Raw genomic sequence first — 14,231 nt, 5'->3', positions numbered from 1 at the left:
CACTATCACCTCTGTGGCTACATTTTCATTAGCATGGGCACAAGCTATAGCATCCCTTGTTCTTCATCCAGAAATAGTTCAATAGCTATGATGAAGCCATTGATGAGTAATCTCAGAAGGGACTGCTTGTCATTCAAAACACTCTGTTGTACAGTGACACTTGATATGGAAAACCTAATGCTCTCCTATGGACACAAAGGAGACTTTGTGTTTCTCTACTTGATTTATATCTTGCCTTTCTACCCCAAAATGGCACTCATGACAGGTGTGTGTGTGTGTGTAATTGCTTCTCAGTTCATCTGTAAAATGGAAACTATAAGCATCTAGTTCTCAGCACTGGTGTTCTGTAGAGCTTGGGTAACTAGATACACATATTAGGAATGGATGAGTTGAATTTACAGATCAGTAGTAGGAGAAGAACTAGAAGTTCCAGCTAGGAACTAGGAGATAAGCCTATACTTCAAATTCTTACCTTTAAAGAATTCTCTTTGAAATATTTCCATTTCTATGACAAAACAAATTAGAATTAAAAAAAAAAACCAGAATGTAGGAAAACTAAAACTGGCAATCTCATCCTCCTGGGTCCAGAACATCGAGTGTTTACTTCTCATAAGTCTGGATTTCCAACTACATTATTGCTTAACTAGAATTGCCACCTTTTGGACTGACTCCTCTTCTTTAACAGCTACATGGCAGGCAGGTACATTATGGTCTTTGTAGGATTAAGATCAGCTCCTTTATACAATCTTTTTCCAGGGGTTTTTCATCCTCTGCTTTTCTTTCTGCACGTTCAATTACACAACCATAGGATGGTACTGCACTATAACAGATTTGTGAAAATCCATGAGCTTTTCATGGCACCACTTTTAAATTATGCGACATATTTTTCAATCGTCAGAAATGGTTACAAGTACAGGAGAAAGCTTGGAAGATGGCAACACTGTGTAAAGCACCAGCCAACTATCCACAAACAAGGAATCATGAGTGTACAACGCCTCACATAGAAAAACTTATATGTGCCTATTCCTGCAGCTCAGATGGCTACCTAAAACTAGGTCCAGAATTCCAATTAAGGGCAGGACATTTGCCTTCCCTTCTCTCACTCCTGGAAGACCTGTCATTGGTTGCACAGATCCATAGCCTGAATGGAACTGGGTCTGTAGGAGAAAAAACTCTTAAACTTCAGTGAAAGTTTCCTTTCTAGAGGCAAATAGCCTTGGAGAATGTGATTTTCATTGGAACTGTGGCATAGAGAAAAAGAGAGAAATATCCTTTTCCTATATGTCATGCTTCCAACGTTAAACCCAGTCACCTTTTAATTATGTAGTTAACACTGCATGTGGTTTGGCTCTTATCTTAATTCTCACACATTAGCTTTCTGTGTGCATTTAACATTCTAGCCACATTATGAAATCTGAAAGGGTACAGTCCAGCAACTGGCATATCATGTGAAGTCACTGATCATGTATTGCATCTCTGAGTCCTGTGCTGTTAACCCATATCTGATGCTATAAACTACCAGAGACTAATCGCTTTTGGCAATTTTAGCTAATGCATATCATCACATTAGCAAGCTAGCATAGATTTTCCCCTGTAGTAAAAAAATCAGTGGGCAAGTTCAGGGAATCTGTGGAACCTGAAAAAAGTCAGTGCTGTGTAGAATCCACGAATCAAAATAGTAGAAAGCTACTGTGAATTTCCTACAGTTCTCTCTGACATCCCTGAAAGACACAAAATTAGAAATGTTAAATGCTTCCCAAATATTGTGACTTCACCAGTGAAGTATTTACAACCTGGAGGAAAAACATGTGTGAAATAACTTGAGTGTTTTCAGGCTTAAGTCAAGGGCTTACACATAAAGTTTTGAGGGACTGGACATTTTTAATTCTGTTTTTACTGTAAGATAGAATTCAGATTATGATAAGAGTCTGTCTTTTATAAACAGGATGATTCATGTGCCCTTTCCTGACAGCTTTGGTTCTCAACAGATTGTGCAGTTTTAACTGAAGGTAGAATTTCTGCAAATGCAGAAGATTTTAATTAGCTGCTTCAGACAGATGAGAAACCATCAGCCTTATTTTCCCCACACAATATTTGAGTTGAGGCATAAATCAAGAATTGGTCAAAGAGACCAAACTTAAGATTTTCAATTTATTCACAGGCTATAAATCTGTGAATAAATCAGAATGACTCATTAGCAGAGGAGTGGTGTAGACTGCTTTGCTGAGGCAAACAGCTGAACTAGTTTGTTTATGTTTTCAAAAACAAATAACAAAACCCCCTGATAATATTGTTTTATGAGCTGGGGAACTCAACATTCTTGCAACCTTTTATACACTCAGAGACACAAATTTCAGGCACTTCAAGGTGGCCTTGTATACTCCTCAAAAGCAATGGCAGAAGACACAGGAATGACTTGAGATCCCTCTTCTGCCACTTCCATGGCTTGTATCATGCAGGAAATACATGAACCCTGCACCCAGGTGTTTTTTCTAGATATACTGACTACTTATTTACATACTTGCTTACTTGTGGATGTGATGAGCTTCACACAGCTTGGAATAGTCCTTCTTTTCTTAGAGCAATGTCTTCAAGATCAAAATGGGCCTGTCAGAACTGGACACATAGATAGGGAAGGGAGGTTGGCGATCATACAACAAAGCTTCTGCAAAAACAGATCCTGCCGGATGAACCTTGTGAAATTCTATGACAAGGTTTCGAGGTAGCTAGATGGGGGGGAGGGGGGATGGGGACACTCCGTGGATGCAGTTAACCTGGATTTCAGCAAGAACTTTGACAAGATGCCTCATGATACCCTGCTTGAGAAATTGAGGAGTTTTGGGATAGACCAATGCACTGACTGATAGATTAGGGCAAACTTAGAGTCCTCAAACTTTTTCAACAAGGGGCCAATTGAAAAAGGGCAGCGGTGGGCATGGGCTAGCAAGGCGGTTGCAGCAGGGGGGTGCATACATGGCAAGACTTCCTTTTTTAAGTGGGAAGGAACCTGCTTCCTTTTAATAAGGAAGTACTGATTCTTAGATTGTAAACAAATTCAATTTTTAAACTCAACAGATAGGGCTTCAGTGTGAGAAGTGACTGTGACTGTGTTGGAAAGCAGCTGTGAGAAAAAATTATGAAACTTAAGGCTAATTAATGAGACTTTGACTCACAGAGGATAATCAGTTTTTGTAGTTAAGTTTAATTGTATTGGGCACAGACCGAGTTGAGATGGGCATGGAAAACAATGATTGTGTGACTGGATTGTGGCTTGTGAAAGAACATATAAGCTCCATTCCTAATTGTTTAAAATGTTTAGTGAGCTTGATGCTAAAATAAGTACAATATATAGATACTCGTATATGGACTTGTATGAATATTTAAAAAGTTGTGAACAGCAGAGTTTATTGTGATAAGAAGAAAGAAGGAAGCAAATTTCTTTGGGTGATGTAGATTGTTGATTGTTGAGACTAGAGAAAGGAAAAAAGTAATAAATAAAGAAGTCATTGATCTAATATGCTTAAAGAGCTCCCATTGATGGATGAATAATATATAACCATTTTTAATTTGAAGGAATAAAGCTTAAAGTATAACTGGCATAATTTGGATTTTGAATCTCAATTTATTGACTTCAATTTATTGATGTCATGAAGGCAACTACAACTACAACAAAATGCTTCAGGGAAAGAGAGGCAACCCTGCAAATTACAGACCTATCAGTCTATTAAACATTATTGCTAAATTATATGCTAGGCACCAATGTATGCAACTTAAAGACTGGCTGGAACAGAACATGATATTGGCGGAGGAGCAGGTTGGCTTCAGGGAGGGGCACTTTACTATAGATGAATGCTTGGTGCTACAGCACCTTGTTGAGAAATACAGCTCAAATAAAGTCACCTCGCTTTATGCAGCCTTTATACACTTCAAGGCAGCTTTTGATTCCATATCAAGGGTCAAACTATGGAAACAATTAGAGGCCTCCAACATTGATAGGCACCTGCTCTTACTTATTCAGACCCTATATAGAGGCACCTCCCTCAAGGTCAGATGCAGCGCACATGGTCACCTTGCAAATGCTGTTCCAACACAAAAAGGGGTCAAGCAAGGCTGCATTCTTGCTCCACTCTAGTTCAATTTTTATATCAACTCACTGGTCGACCAGCTAAACCATATTGATCATCACCCCCCCCCCAGCAAATTGCAGGGAGGCTTATAACTACACTACTATATGCAGATGCTATTATTTCAAGGACTCTAATCGGGCTCACAAGAGCATTGCAGAAGCTGACTGAATACTGCAAGGAAGAAGATCAGACAATTAACTATCAAAAAACAAAAATCTTGACCTTTGCAAAAAGACCAAAAACTCGATCTTGGAAGATAAATCAGCACACAATCGAGCAGGTTTTCCAATTTAAATATTTAGGTGTAGTCCTACAGGCAAATGGCTCCAGGAGGGCTCATGGTGAATTTGTGGCGTTAAATGCCCAGAGAAACTCTTCAGCTATAATACTGAAGATCTAAATGTTCATGAGATCTAAATGTGACCTCTTTATCCACCACTGAAAGCATCTGGCTAAATTTAAAGGGAGCAAAAAATAAGAAAAACATAGTTATTGGCATATATTACCATCCACCCAGTTAAAAAGAGGATGTAAACTCCTCTTAACGTAAGATGTAAACTCCAAAAAGCAGCTTGCCACCATTTCCAAGAGGAAGGATAAGTCATCATGGGGGACTCCAGTTTCCCTGATATATGCTGGGAGACAAATTCTGCCAAGCATGGCCCCACCAAGAGATTCCTGACATGTGTTTCCAACACCTTTCTCCAGCAGAAAGTAGAGGAAGGTACGAGAGGACCAGCTATCCTCAACTTAATACTAACTAACAGGGATGGCCTGGTGGACAAAACAACCATGAGAACTCTGGGGGAAAGTGACCATGTGATACGTGAATTCTCATTATAAAGGAGTCAAAGGGAAACTGGAGTCAAACAAGTATCCTGGACTTCAAGGAAGCCATATTTAACAAACTCAGAAACATGATAAGCGAAGTGCCAAGGCAACACATCCTTAAGGGGAAAGGTGTCCAAGAAGGGTGGGAAATCTTGAAAAAGAAGATTCTCCAAGCACAACTATGAACAATTCCATAAAGAAAAAAAGTGTAGAAGACAGCAGAAGTTCTAAATAAATAAAGAAATCTCGATAAACATGAAAACTGGGCTGAAAGCAACAGAATGCGATTCAATAAGGACAAGTGCCAAGTCCCCCACCTAGGGAAAAAAACTAAATACATCAACACAAGATGGGGAATATGTGGCTCAACAAAACTGAAAAAGAAAAAAAGATCTCTGAGTAATTGTGGACAATAGGCTAAACATGAGCCAACAATGTGATGCAGCCACCAAAAGGGCAAATGCTATTTTGGGATGCATTAACATAAGTATTACTTCCAGATCACATGAAGTAGTAGTTCCCTTATACTCCTCACTAGTGAGAGCTCATCTGGAATACTGTGTCCAGTTCTGGGTACCAAGATTCAGGAAAGATGCAAAAAATGTATAAAGGTTCCAGAGGAGGACAACAGAAATGATCCAGGGTCTGGAAACACTGCACTGTGAGGAGAGACTGAGAGAACAGGGCATGTTCAGCCTTGAAAAGAGAAGACTAAGTGAGGAACATGTTATCCCTCTATAAGTAGCTCAAAGGCTGTCACAAAGAGGAAGGTCAGGATCTCTTATTGTTGATATCAGAGTGTAGGACACAGAATAATCAATTGAAGTTGTGACAACCGAGATTCAGGCTGGACATCAGGAAAAGCTTTCTCACTGTCAGAGCAATACAACAGTGGAACCAGCTTCCCAGAGAGGTGGTGGGCTCTCCCACACTAGGGACGTTTAAGAAGAACCTGGACAGCCATCTGAGTGGGACGGTGTAACATGGTGTCCTGCAACAGCAGAGGTTTGGACTCAATGGCCTTCATGGCCCCTTCCAACTCTACTATTCTATGATTCTATGATTCTATATACCCTTAGCCCTCCAATTTTACCAAGCAAAAGTACTAGCTCAATTGGGGCCTTTTCACAATACTCAAGTACTACCCAAGTTCAATCAAAATTTCTGAGGGCAATACTATGTGTTCGTAGGGATGTCTCCAATCTAAAGATAATATTAGAGACTGTTCGTATTAAAATTGAAGCTAGGATCTGGGGGGCTATCCCCCTTGTGCACTGGCTCAGATTGTTATACTTTCTAGTTGGCCTTGCTGCACTAATTTTGCAAGATGATTTTAAACCCAATTGGACTAAATCAATCGAGCAGAAAATAGCTCTCTTGGGCCTTCCCCTGTGAACTCTACTAAAGATGGGGTTCAAGCAGGCAATGGAAACTATCAAGCAGCACATAGCAGATTTTTAGAGACAAAGTGATCTCAATAGCAACCCAGAATTCTGTCTTAGGGAGGACTATAGACACATTGCAATAGCTGTACCCAATCTTGAACAATTGGAACTGTACAAACACAGAAGGGCTTTTACCTTGTCCATCTGAACGGACTCCCCTCAGCAGTTTTAGAGGGACGGTATAAAAAGATCCCCTGGTCAGAGCACCTTTGCTCCTGTGGTATGATAGAAACCACAGAGCACATCCTGCTGTGCTGCACATTTTATAGGGATATTCACGCTGCACTCATTTCCCCACTGATGAATCACTTCCTGCGCCATATGGAACAACAATATATTTATATACTGCTGTCTGACACCAATCCAATGTTAACATGCAGTGTCGCTAAATTCTTCGCAGCCCTGATGGGTGTCTGAAGAAGGATCCTGAGGGAGTGTGGTTCTACCTAGCTCGATGAAAGACAAAGTCTGGGAATGCCACTTACTCAAGATGACTGATATGAACTATAGTAGCAGTATATTGTGTTGGAGTATCCAACACAATAATCCAACTGGGATTTTATGACAGATAACCTTTAATGTATTTTCCTCTTTTAAAAAAATCTATTTATTTCTTCAAATTAAGCTGGTCTTTGACCGTAATAAAGATCTACCTATCTATCTAAAATGCTCATTCTTTCTGACACATGAAAACAAAAAAGATCATCAGATCTGAGTCTGACTAGAGCTACTAGGTTAACATGTACAGAGAGTGAAGAGAAATTGGAGGATGCTTCAGGGAGCAGTAAAATAGCTGAGGACAAGATGATGACAGCTTTTAAAAGGGTTTTGAATTCAAGTTTTAAAGAATTGAAAGGTGATAATGAAAGGCTCTCTCAGGAATTTAAACAGTTGAAAAAACCTTTACTGAACAGGCAAAGCCTATTGTTAACCAGATAGAAATTGAAAATCAGAAAGCTTTTACAAAAATGGAGAACCAAGTTTAGACAATAGAGAAGAAACTCCAGGAGATAGATATGTTGGCTAGAACTAATGCACCTCACATATTTTGCCAACCTGGAAAAAAAAAGCTGTAGAAAAAGTTGATTGATTTGGAGGACCAAAAATGTAGAAGGCGTCTACAACTGAAACATAGCAGAACAATCACCACTGGAAGAAAGACAGTTTAGAAGTGATGTTCTTACATGTCTTAATGAAATAAAAAATGCCAGAAGAGAAATGGGAAGAAGATATAGAGAGGCTAAATTGTGTTGGTTTCCAACCTTGATCCAGACTATCCCTGAGAGATGCAGTGATAAGATTCTCCAACTTCTATAAGAAAGAAAGGTTGATGAGAAAGCGGAGAGAAAATTTGGGCCACTTGAAGTTGAAGGATGCACCTATTCAAGTGTTACAAGATATATGTATGTTTTCAAACTATATCATTTAGATGTTCATTGCTAGCAGTCAAGAGTATTTTAATGAAAAAGAACTCCATCAAATATAATTGGGGAAACCAGAAAATATCACAGAACAAATTTGCTGGAACAAGGCTTAAATTTGGTGCATGAATGGGACCTTCTAGATGAAGAGCAAGGGAAGAAAGAAATTGAAAACTTGGACCAGAATAGACAAGATCAAGAATTTACTTCAGAGTTAGAAGAGGGAGCAGTAGGTAGAGTTTCTTTGATTCAGAATAGTGACCAGGAAGAAGAGGATTTTAAGGGAGTTCTAGGGCTTCTCCAGAATGAAAAAGAAAGAGAGGAACAGGAATGGGTAGTTGGCAGTCTTTATCTGGTTTAGATCACTAACTGAGTAGAGGAAGAGTCATTGGTGGTTAAGAGGCAGTAGATGAGAATGTTGCATAATTCATAATCTATTTTATGTGAGAAATAGTAGGATTAAGAGACAGGGAGGGTAACTATCAAGTAGTATTTATTATATATTAGAAGATAAGTAGGTTATAAATAAGAAAAGAATTTATAAATATGGTAATAAACTACCCATGAATATGTGAGATATATGAATAGGTTAATAGGTTAATATTAATATGTGGATTATGGTTATTATTCTGATTCGGTAGAATAGCAGGATGTAAAATGAAGATTTTACCTAAGATAAATTTCTTGTTTATGATGTTACTAATTAAAATAATAGAGAAAGATTTGAAAGACTGGCAAAATATGATTAATAAATCTTATAATGGTGATAAAAAAGCAAGGATTTATTTTAAAAAGTTGGTATACATTGCAGGAAACAGGAGGTTTAGGTATTTCTAATGCCAAGCTTTATTATATAGCAAATCAGGTGAAGCATATCCTGGATGTTATACTATAGCCTGAAACTAGAATTCCAGTATGTTGAGAGATCCTTATTAAATATTTTTAACAGGATAATAAGATTATTAAAAAGATAGAAACCCCCTTTTCAAGAATGTGGTCCAAATTTCGAATAAATATAGAGATATATTCGTCCCATCAATTTTGCAGTTACATCTAATTATATAATTAAAAGGATTTCCTGAGAATTTGAGGAGCACTTTGAGGAAAATTTTCAAGAATAAACATGTTATTAAGGTGAAAGAATGGTCAGAGAAAATGAAGAGTAAAGAAAATACAAATACAACATTAGGAGAGGGAAATTTAACTTGTTATAATATACTCAAGTTAGATCAAAGGACGAAAGATTGGTTGAAGAAAAATGGTAAATGTAGAAAATATAATAAATTTGAAGATAAGATTGTACAGAAAGAAAAAAGTTAAGGGCAAAGTTAAGGATATATATATGAAAATTCATTTTTGGCTTATGCAAACATAGAGTTTGCTGTACTGCTCTACAAGCAGGAAATTCTTCCTGGTGTCTGATCTAAAACTGGTTTCTTTTAATTTAAGTCCGTTATTCCATGTCCTGCACTCTAGAAGGAATGAGAAGAGATCTTGCCCTTCCTCTTTGCGACAGCCTTTCAGGTACTTGTAAGTGCTATCATATCTCTCCTCGGTCTTCTCTTCCTGATCCAAAACATGCCCAGTTCTCACAATCTTTCCTGACAGGGCTTCGGCTCCAGTCCCCGAATCATCCTTGTTGCCCTCCTCTGCAGCCTTTCTAGCTTTTCCGCATCTTTTTAAAACCTAGGTGCCCTGACCTGGACACAGTACTCCAGGTGAGGTCTGACTAGTGCTGAGTATAGTGGAACTAGTATTTCATGTGTTCTGTTGGTGATGCTTCTATTAATGCAGCCCAAATAGCATTTGCCCTTTTTGCAACTGTATTGCAATGTTGGGTCATATTTAACTTGTGATCTACAACAACCCCAAGGTCCTTCTCTTTGCAGTACTGTTGAGCCAAATGTTTCCCATCTGTAGCAGTGCATTCGGTTTCTTGTGGAGGACTTGGCATTTGTCCCTATTGAATGTCATTCTGTTTAATGACATTAAACTCGCTTTTAACCTGGGATTCTGAGAGTTCTTCTGCTCTTTTATGAGAGTTGAACTCATTTAGCCCCATTGACCATCCTTGACCACTTGTCTGTCAATACTGGGCTGCCATCCTGCCCCTTCAGCTTGTACTACACTTTCAGGATGGTTGTAGTCTTTTTGTTTTTTGTGTGGGAGAAAACTGAGCCATAGTAGGAATTGTCTTTTCTTTGTCAACTGCTATCATTGTTCCATACACTGTGAGTATATGAATTCCCTTTTCTTTCATCTGCCTTTGAAGAAGACTTTTTTGTTGTGTTTAGCTCCCCTTGCTAACCTCAGTTTATTCATCACTTTAGCCTTCCTACTGTTATCCCTGCAGTTCCTTGCTACTTGCTTATATTCCTTCTTTATAGCCTGGCCTGCCTTCCACTTCTTACACATGTTCTATACATATTTTATTGAAGTTTATCATTATAAAACTTCACAAGCCATTTAAAATTTTTGAAATGGCACAGATGCAAATAATAATTAAACTCTAAACTATTAGCAGAAATTAGTTAATTGACATCATAGGCAGGTAAAACATGAAAGGTGTTCAAAAAACCCCCCCTGTATTTAATTGAAACATAGAAAACATAAAAAGTGGGGGCAGAAGGGTATCCAGTATGTGTGTAGTCTGACCCCCAGCTCCAGTTGGCTCCACTCATGTAATGGAAGTCGCAAGAATTAAATACATTATAGTGTTGATTTTAGTTTTGTATATAACAGATTTCTGGTAGATTTTTTTGGTTAGTTGAAACATTAGATATCTGTATATGAGTGAAAGTTGTTTGTCAAGAATAAAATGAAGAACAACAGCTCCACCCCCCCACGATTGATTTTTTGAGTAGTCCTTCATTGGAATCATTGCTTGAACATGTCTCTCTTCGCCAACTTGGAGCTATCTTAACCCCACCCCTCCATGTTGTTTGGCACATTCTTTGCTTTCTCACTGCAAGAGTGCTGAAGTAGAAGTCTTGTTTGTAGTTTTAAGAGAGATATATTAAGAGCTCTAGTGTTTAGACTTTCCTAATTGGTATATATATTTGGTTATTGTTTTCTTCTATTGTCATCTATATGTATACTAAATCTGGAGTTTCTTTGTCCTATGGATGTATCACAATGATTCTGATACTCTTGTGAAGTAGAAAAGTCCTTTATATCTAAGTATGCAACATAGTGTGGTTGAAATATTCCTGCTTTGGAGTCTTAGCTAGTAAGAAGCTGTGAGCTACGGCAGAGTGAACAGGAATTCACTGAAACAGTACATTAATCTCAAGCACAGGATTCAATAAGTAAAACTCTCATATGAGAGATAACAGCAACAACATGTCAAAAAGACTTATTGTGTCCATATCTCCACTCTTGCTGCCTTCACCCTTGTATCAGATGGGAATGAAACATGCAGCTCTGAAAAACAAATATGGCTCTCAAGGGGTATAAAAATAAGGGGAATATTAGAGATTGCTTTATACTGGACCAAAGTTATCTGCCTTAATTCTGTCTGTCCTAACAGCAGGTCCCTAGACAGTAAACTCTCTGCTTCCTAGAAACTCCTTTCTGCTCCTGAAGAAAGTAAGGTGGGTGGCTATGAAGAGGGCCTTCTTGTTTGGGTACCCTGTTTATGGGATGCTATCCCTAAGATGGCCAAACTGGAACCTATATTGTTACCTTTTTGTCAGCAGGTAAAGATTTTTCTCCCAGGTATCTTAAAGACTTGGCTTTTAGATTTTTTTGGCTGCTTTTAAACATCCTGTACTGCTTGTTATTCTACTTTGTCTTCTTTTCACTTTTTGCATTGTGCATCACTCTTTCAGTCACTTGTAATCCATGCAAAGAATATTATCTTGCTATCAATTGCTATCAATCAGCAATACACATTTTAATATTTGATGCCTGGGATAGAATTTGGGATTTTGAAATTGTAAATAAAGTGCTTTTCCACTGAGCAGACAAGCTCTTTACCTTCACTCCAGATGGAATTTCTTTTCATTACTGGTTCTAGGTTTCTTTGTATGATCTGCAAATAGTGTTTACAGGAACCAAACGTAAGGGACCAATACACTGAATCTATGTTTAATGTTTGTAGACAGGAAGCATACGTCTTCCCTCTCATCCCGAACCACTACACTGTACAGCAGTGAAAATGATTCTGAGTGTGAAACCGAAAAGCAAGAGGATGAACACAACACTGATATACAATCAGAATATGAAAATGAAACTACAACATCCCAAAGAGAGGGAGATCAAGAAACTGATGTGGAGGAAGAAGAAACAATGGGGAAAGTGGAAACCACAACAACCAAATGTCTACCAAGTGCCTTTTTTGACAATGAAGTGGAGTCCAACCTGAAAGATATGAGCCCTGTTAATGAGAAACCTAAGTCTGTAGGGTCAGTAGACAGAAATACAAGGGAAGACGGGGAGGAGAATGAGTTAGTGAATTTCAAAAGCAGCACCATAGAATTAGAACCCAGAAGCAAGGAGTTTTCCAAAGATGTGGAGGAAGGTGGTGAGTATGATCTGTGATGGGTCCATTGCATACAACTGTGCTTTATTTTTACTTGTGAATGCTGCATTTCCCAAGCTGTGTTTTGATGTGGCATGACAAACGCAATTGCTTGACTCCTCTTAATTCTATAATATATTAGAAGGGTATAACTTTTCTTCTTAATTGTACCAAATAACTGGCAGTGTTGTATCCTGAAATATCCATGACATCTTGTTTTGAGTTCTGCAAAGGTTTAGTATGCAATTCAACTTGTGAGGCTTTGGTGAGCCTTTCTCTTGTTTCCATCACTATTGTTTTGGGGTCATTTTGAGATGGTTTGATATATATTCATTCCTAGATAGAAATAGAGAACACCAGGTGAAATGGAGCTTAGGCTAAGCCCAGAATTGATAGTTGTGATCTCTAAAATTTCAATTGGATAGACTTTTGCAAAAACAAGAAAACTCTGAAGCATCATGGCATCAAACCAATTTGATTTGTCTATTCTTGTATAGGCTCAGAACCAATTTTTTTTTTGTAGTTTTATCATTTGGAACAATGAATAGTGAGATACTAGATAACCTTTTGTTTCCCTGTTTTTTATTTTAAGACTATGGACAAATCTCTTGTCTTTAATCTTAGCTAAATGAGGCTAGCAACATAGGAAGCTACCGTCTATTTGGTCAGAAAATGTGTCCATCTATGCCAGTATTATCTCTTTTGACTGGCAATAGCTCTCCTGGGTGTCAGACAGAAGATGCTATTTCCTTACGTGGAGATGCCAGAGATGGTGGCGCTCCATCACTAAGGCATGGGCCCATGATATACAAGATCCATTTTGTTTTATGAATCATAAGGTATGTACTTTTGTGAAGGTTTTTATTATTTTCTGGATTCTTTCCTCATAGGAAAGAAAGAAATGAAGGTATGTATTTTGAAGAAAAATCTAGATCATGCTGGAAATATCCAGTTAGTGAATCAATTAATATTCATGAATGTGCTATCCATGGTGATGCAGATGTAAAAGAAAGCCATAAGTCATGTTTATATTTCCAGTTTCAAATTTTGTATGTATTCTTCTGGCAGTGAAATATACAATGTTCTTCCTGAGTTTTAACAGATGCCAATGGTTAGTTTAATTTTGTTGTTGCATGTTCTGAATTTTATAAACATTGGAACTGTTTGCAAACAATTGGTGCTGGATTGCTTATCATTGCCTTGCAATTTGCTGTGTATAAAATACAGAAGAAAACTGAGAAAAGTTATATAGATCTGGGTGATTATGCTGAATTATTTATACATGTTTAGTTGTTGGAAATCTTTTTCTTCATCCATATGTTGGGTTCTCAATGTGAGCAACTTCCCAATTAGACTGCTAGATGAGTTGCATATTTAAACAGGGTTGAGGAATGAAGTCATTAACTGTTTAGCAAGTACACCACATAGGATTAAGTGTTCTAATGAAGGATGGAAGCATGGAGCAATCATGTGGTTTGGGTTAATGGCCTGCCAAAGATTTCAGCACAAAGTGTATCATAATTTCTGTTTAACTCAGTTTTTTAAACATGATAATTAAACAGTTGTTTGATAGTTCTGGATTTGAATTAACATAGCATTCAGTGCAGAATATCTTCAGACACTAATGCTGTAGTTGTAGGCAGTGAACTTTCAGATGGGATCAATCAGTCAATCAATCAATCAGTTTTGCAGCCTGAGTTATGGAGTACATCATGACAAATCTATCAGGAAAGGGAAATAAAGATATTTATTTATTTATTTATTAAAACATTTCTATGCCGCCCCTTGCCGAAGCCTCGGGGCGGCTCACAACATCAAATAAAATACACAATAAATTAAAACAATAACAATTAAAATATATACAGTAGAATAAAATAAGCCACCC

At 37.8% G+C, this 14,231-nt stretch overlaps 1 protein-coding gene across 6 annotated transcripts in view; it reads left to right on the top strand.

Annotated features, from left to right (window-relative positions):
* The window catches only part of ERICH3 (glutamate rich 3), a 100,732-nt gene that overhangs the window by 69,118 nt on the left and 17,383 nt on the right, over window positions 1–14,231 (top strand). For all 6 annotated transcript variants that reach the window (XM_044440858.1, XM_044440847.1, XM_044440864.1 and 3 more), the window contains one exon: window positions 11,927–12,349. In XM_044440858.1, the coding sequence (XP_044296793.1) occupies window positions 11,927–12,349 (423 nt within the window). The remainder of the gene's footprint in view (window positions 1–11,926; window positions 12,350–14,231) is intronic.

Source organism: Varanus komodoensis, unplaced genomic scaffold, assembly GCF_004798865.1.
Source record: "Varanus komodoensis strain SLA01 unplaced genomic scaffold, ASM479886v1 scaffold1, whole genome shotgun sequence".
Lineage (NCBI taxonomy): Eukaryota > Metazoa > Chordata > Lepidosauria > Squamata > Varanidae > Varanus > Varanus komodoensis.
This window is presented reverse-complemented; position numbering and strand designations above follow the sequence as displayed.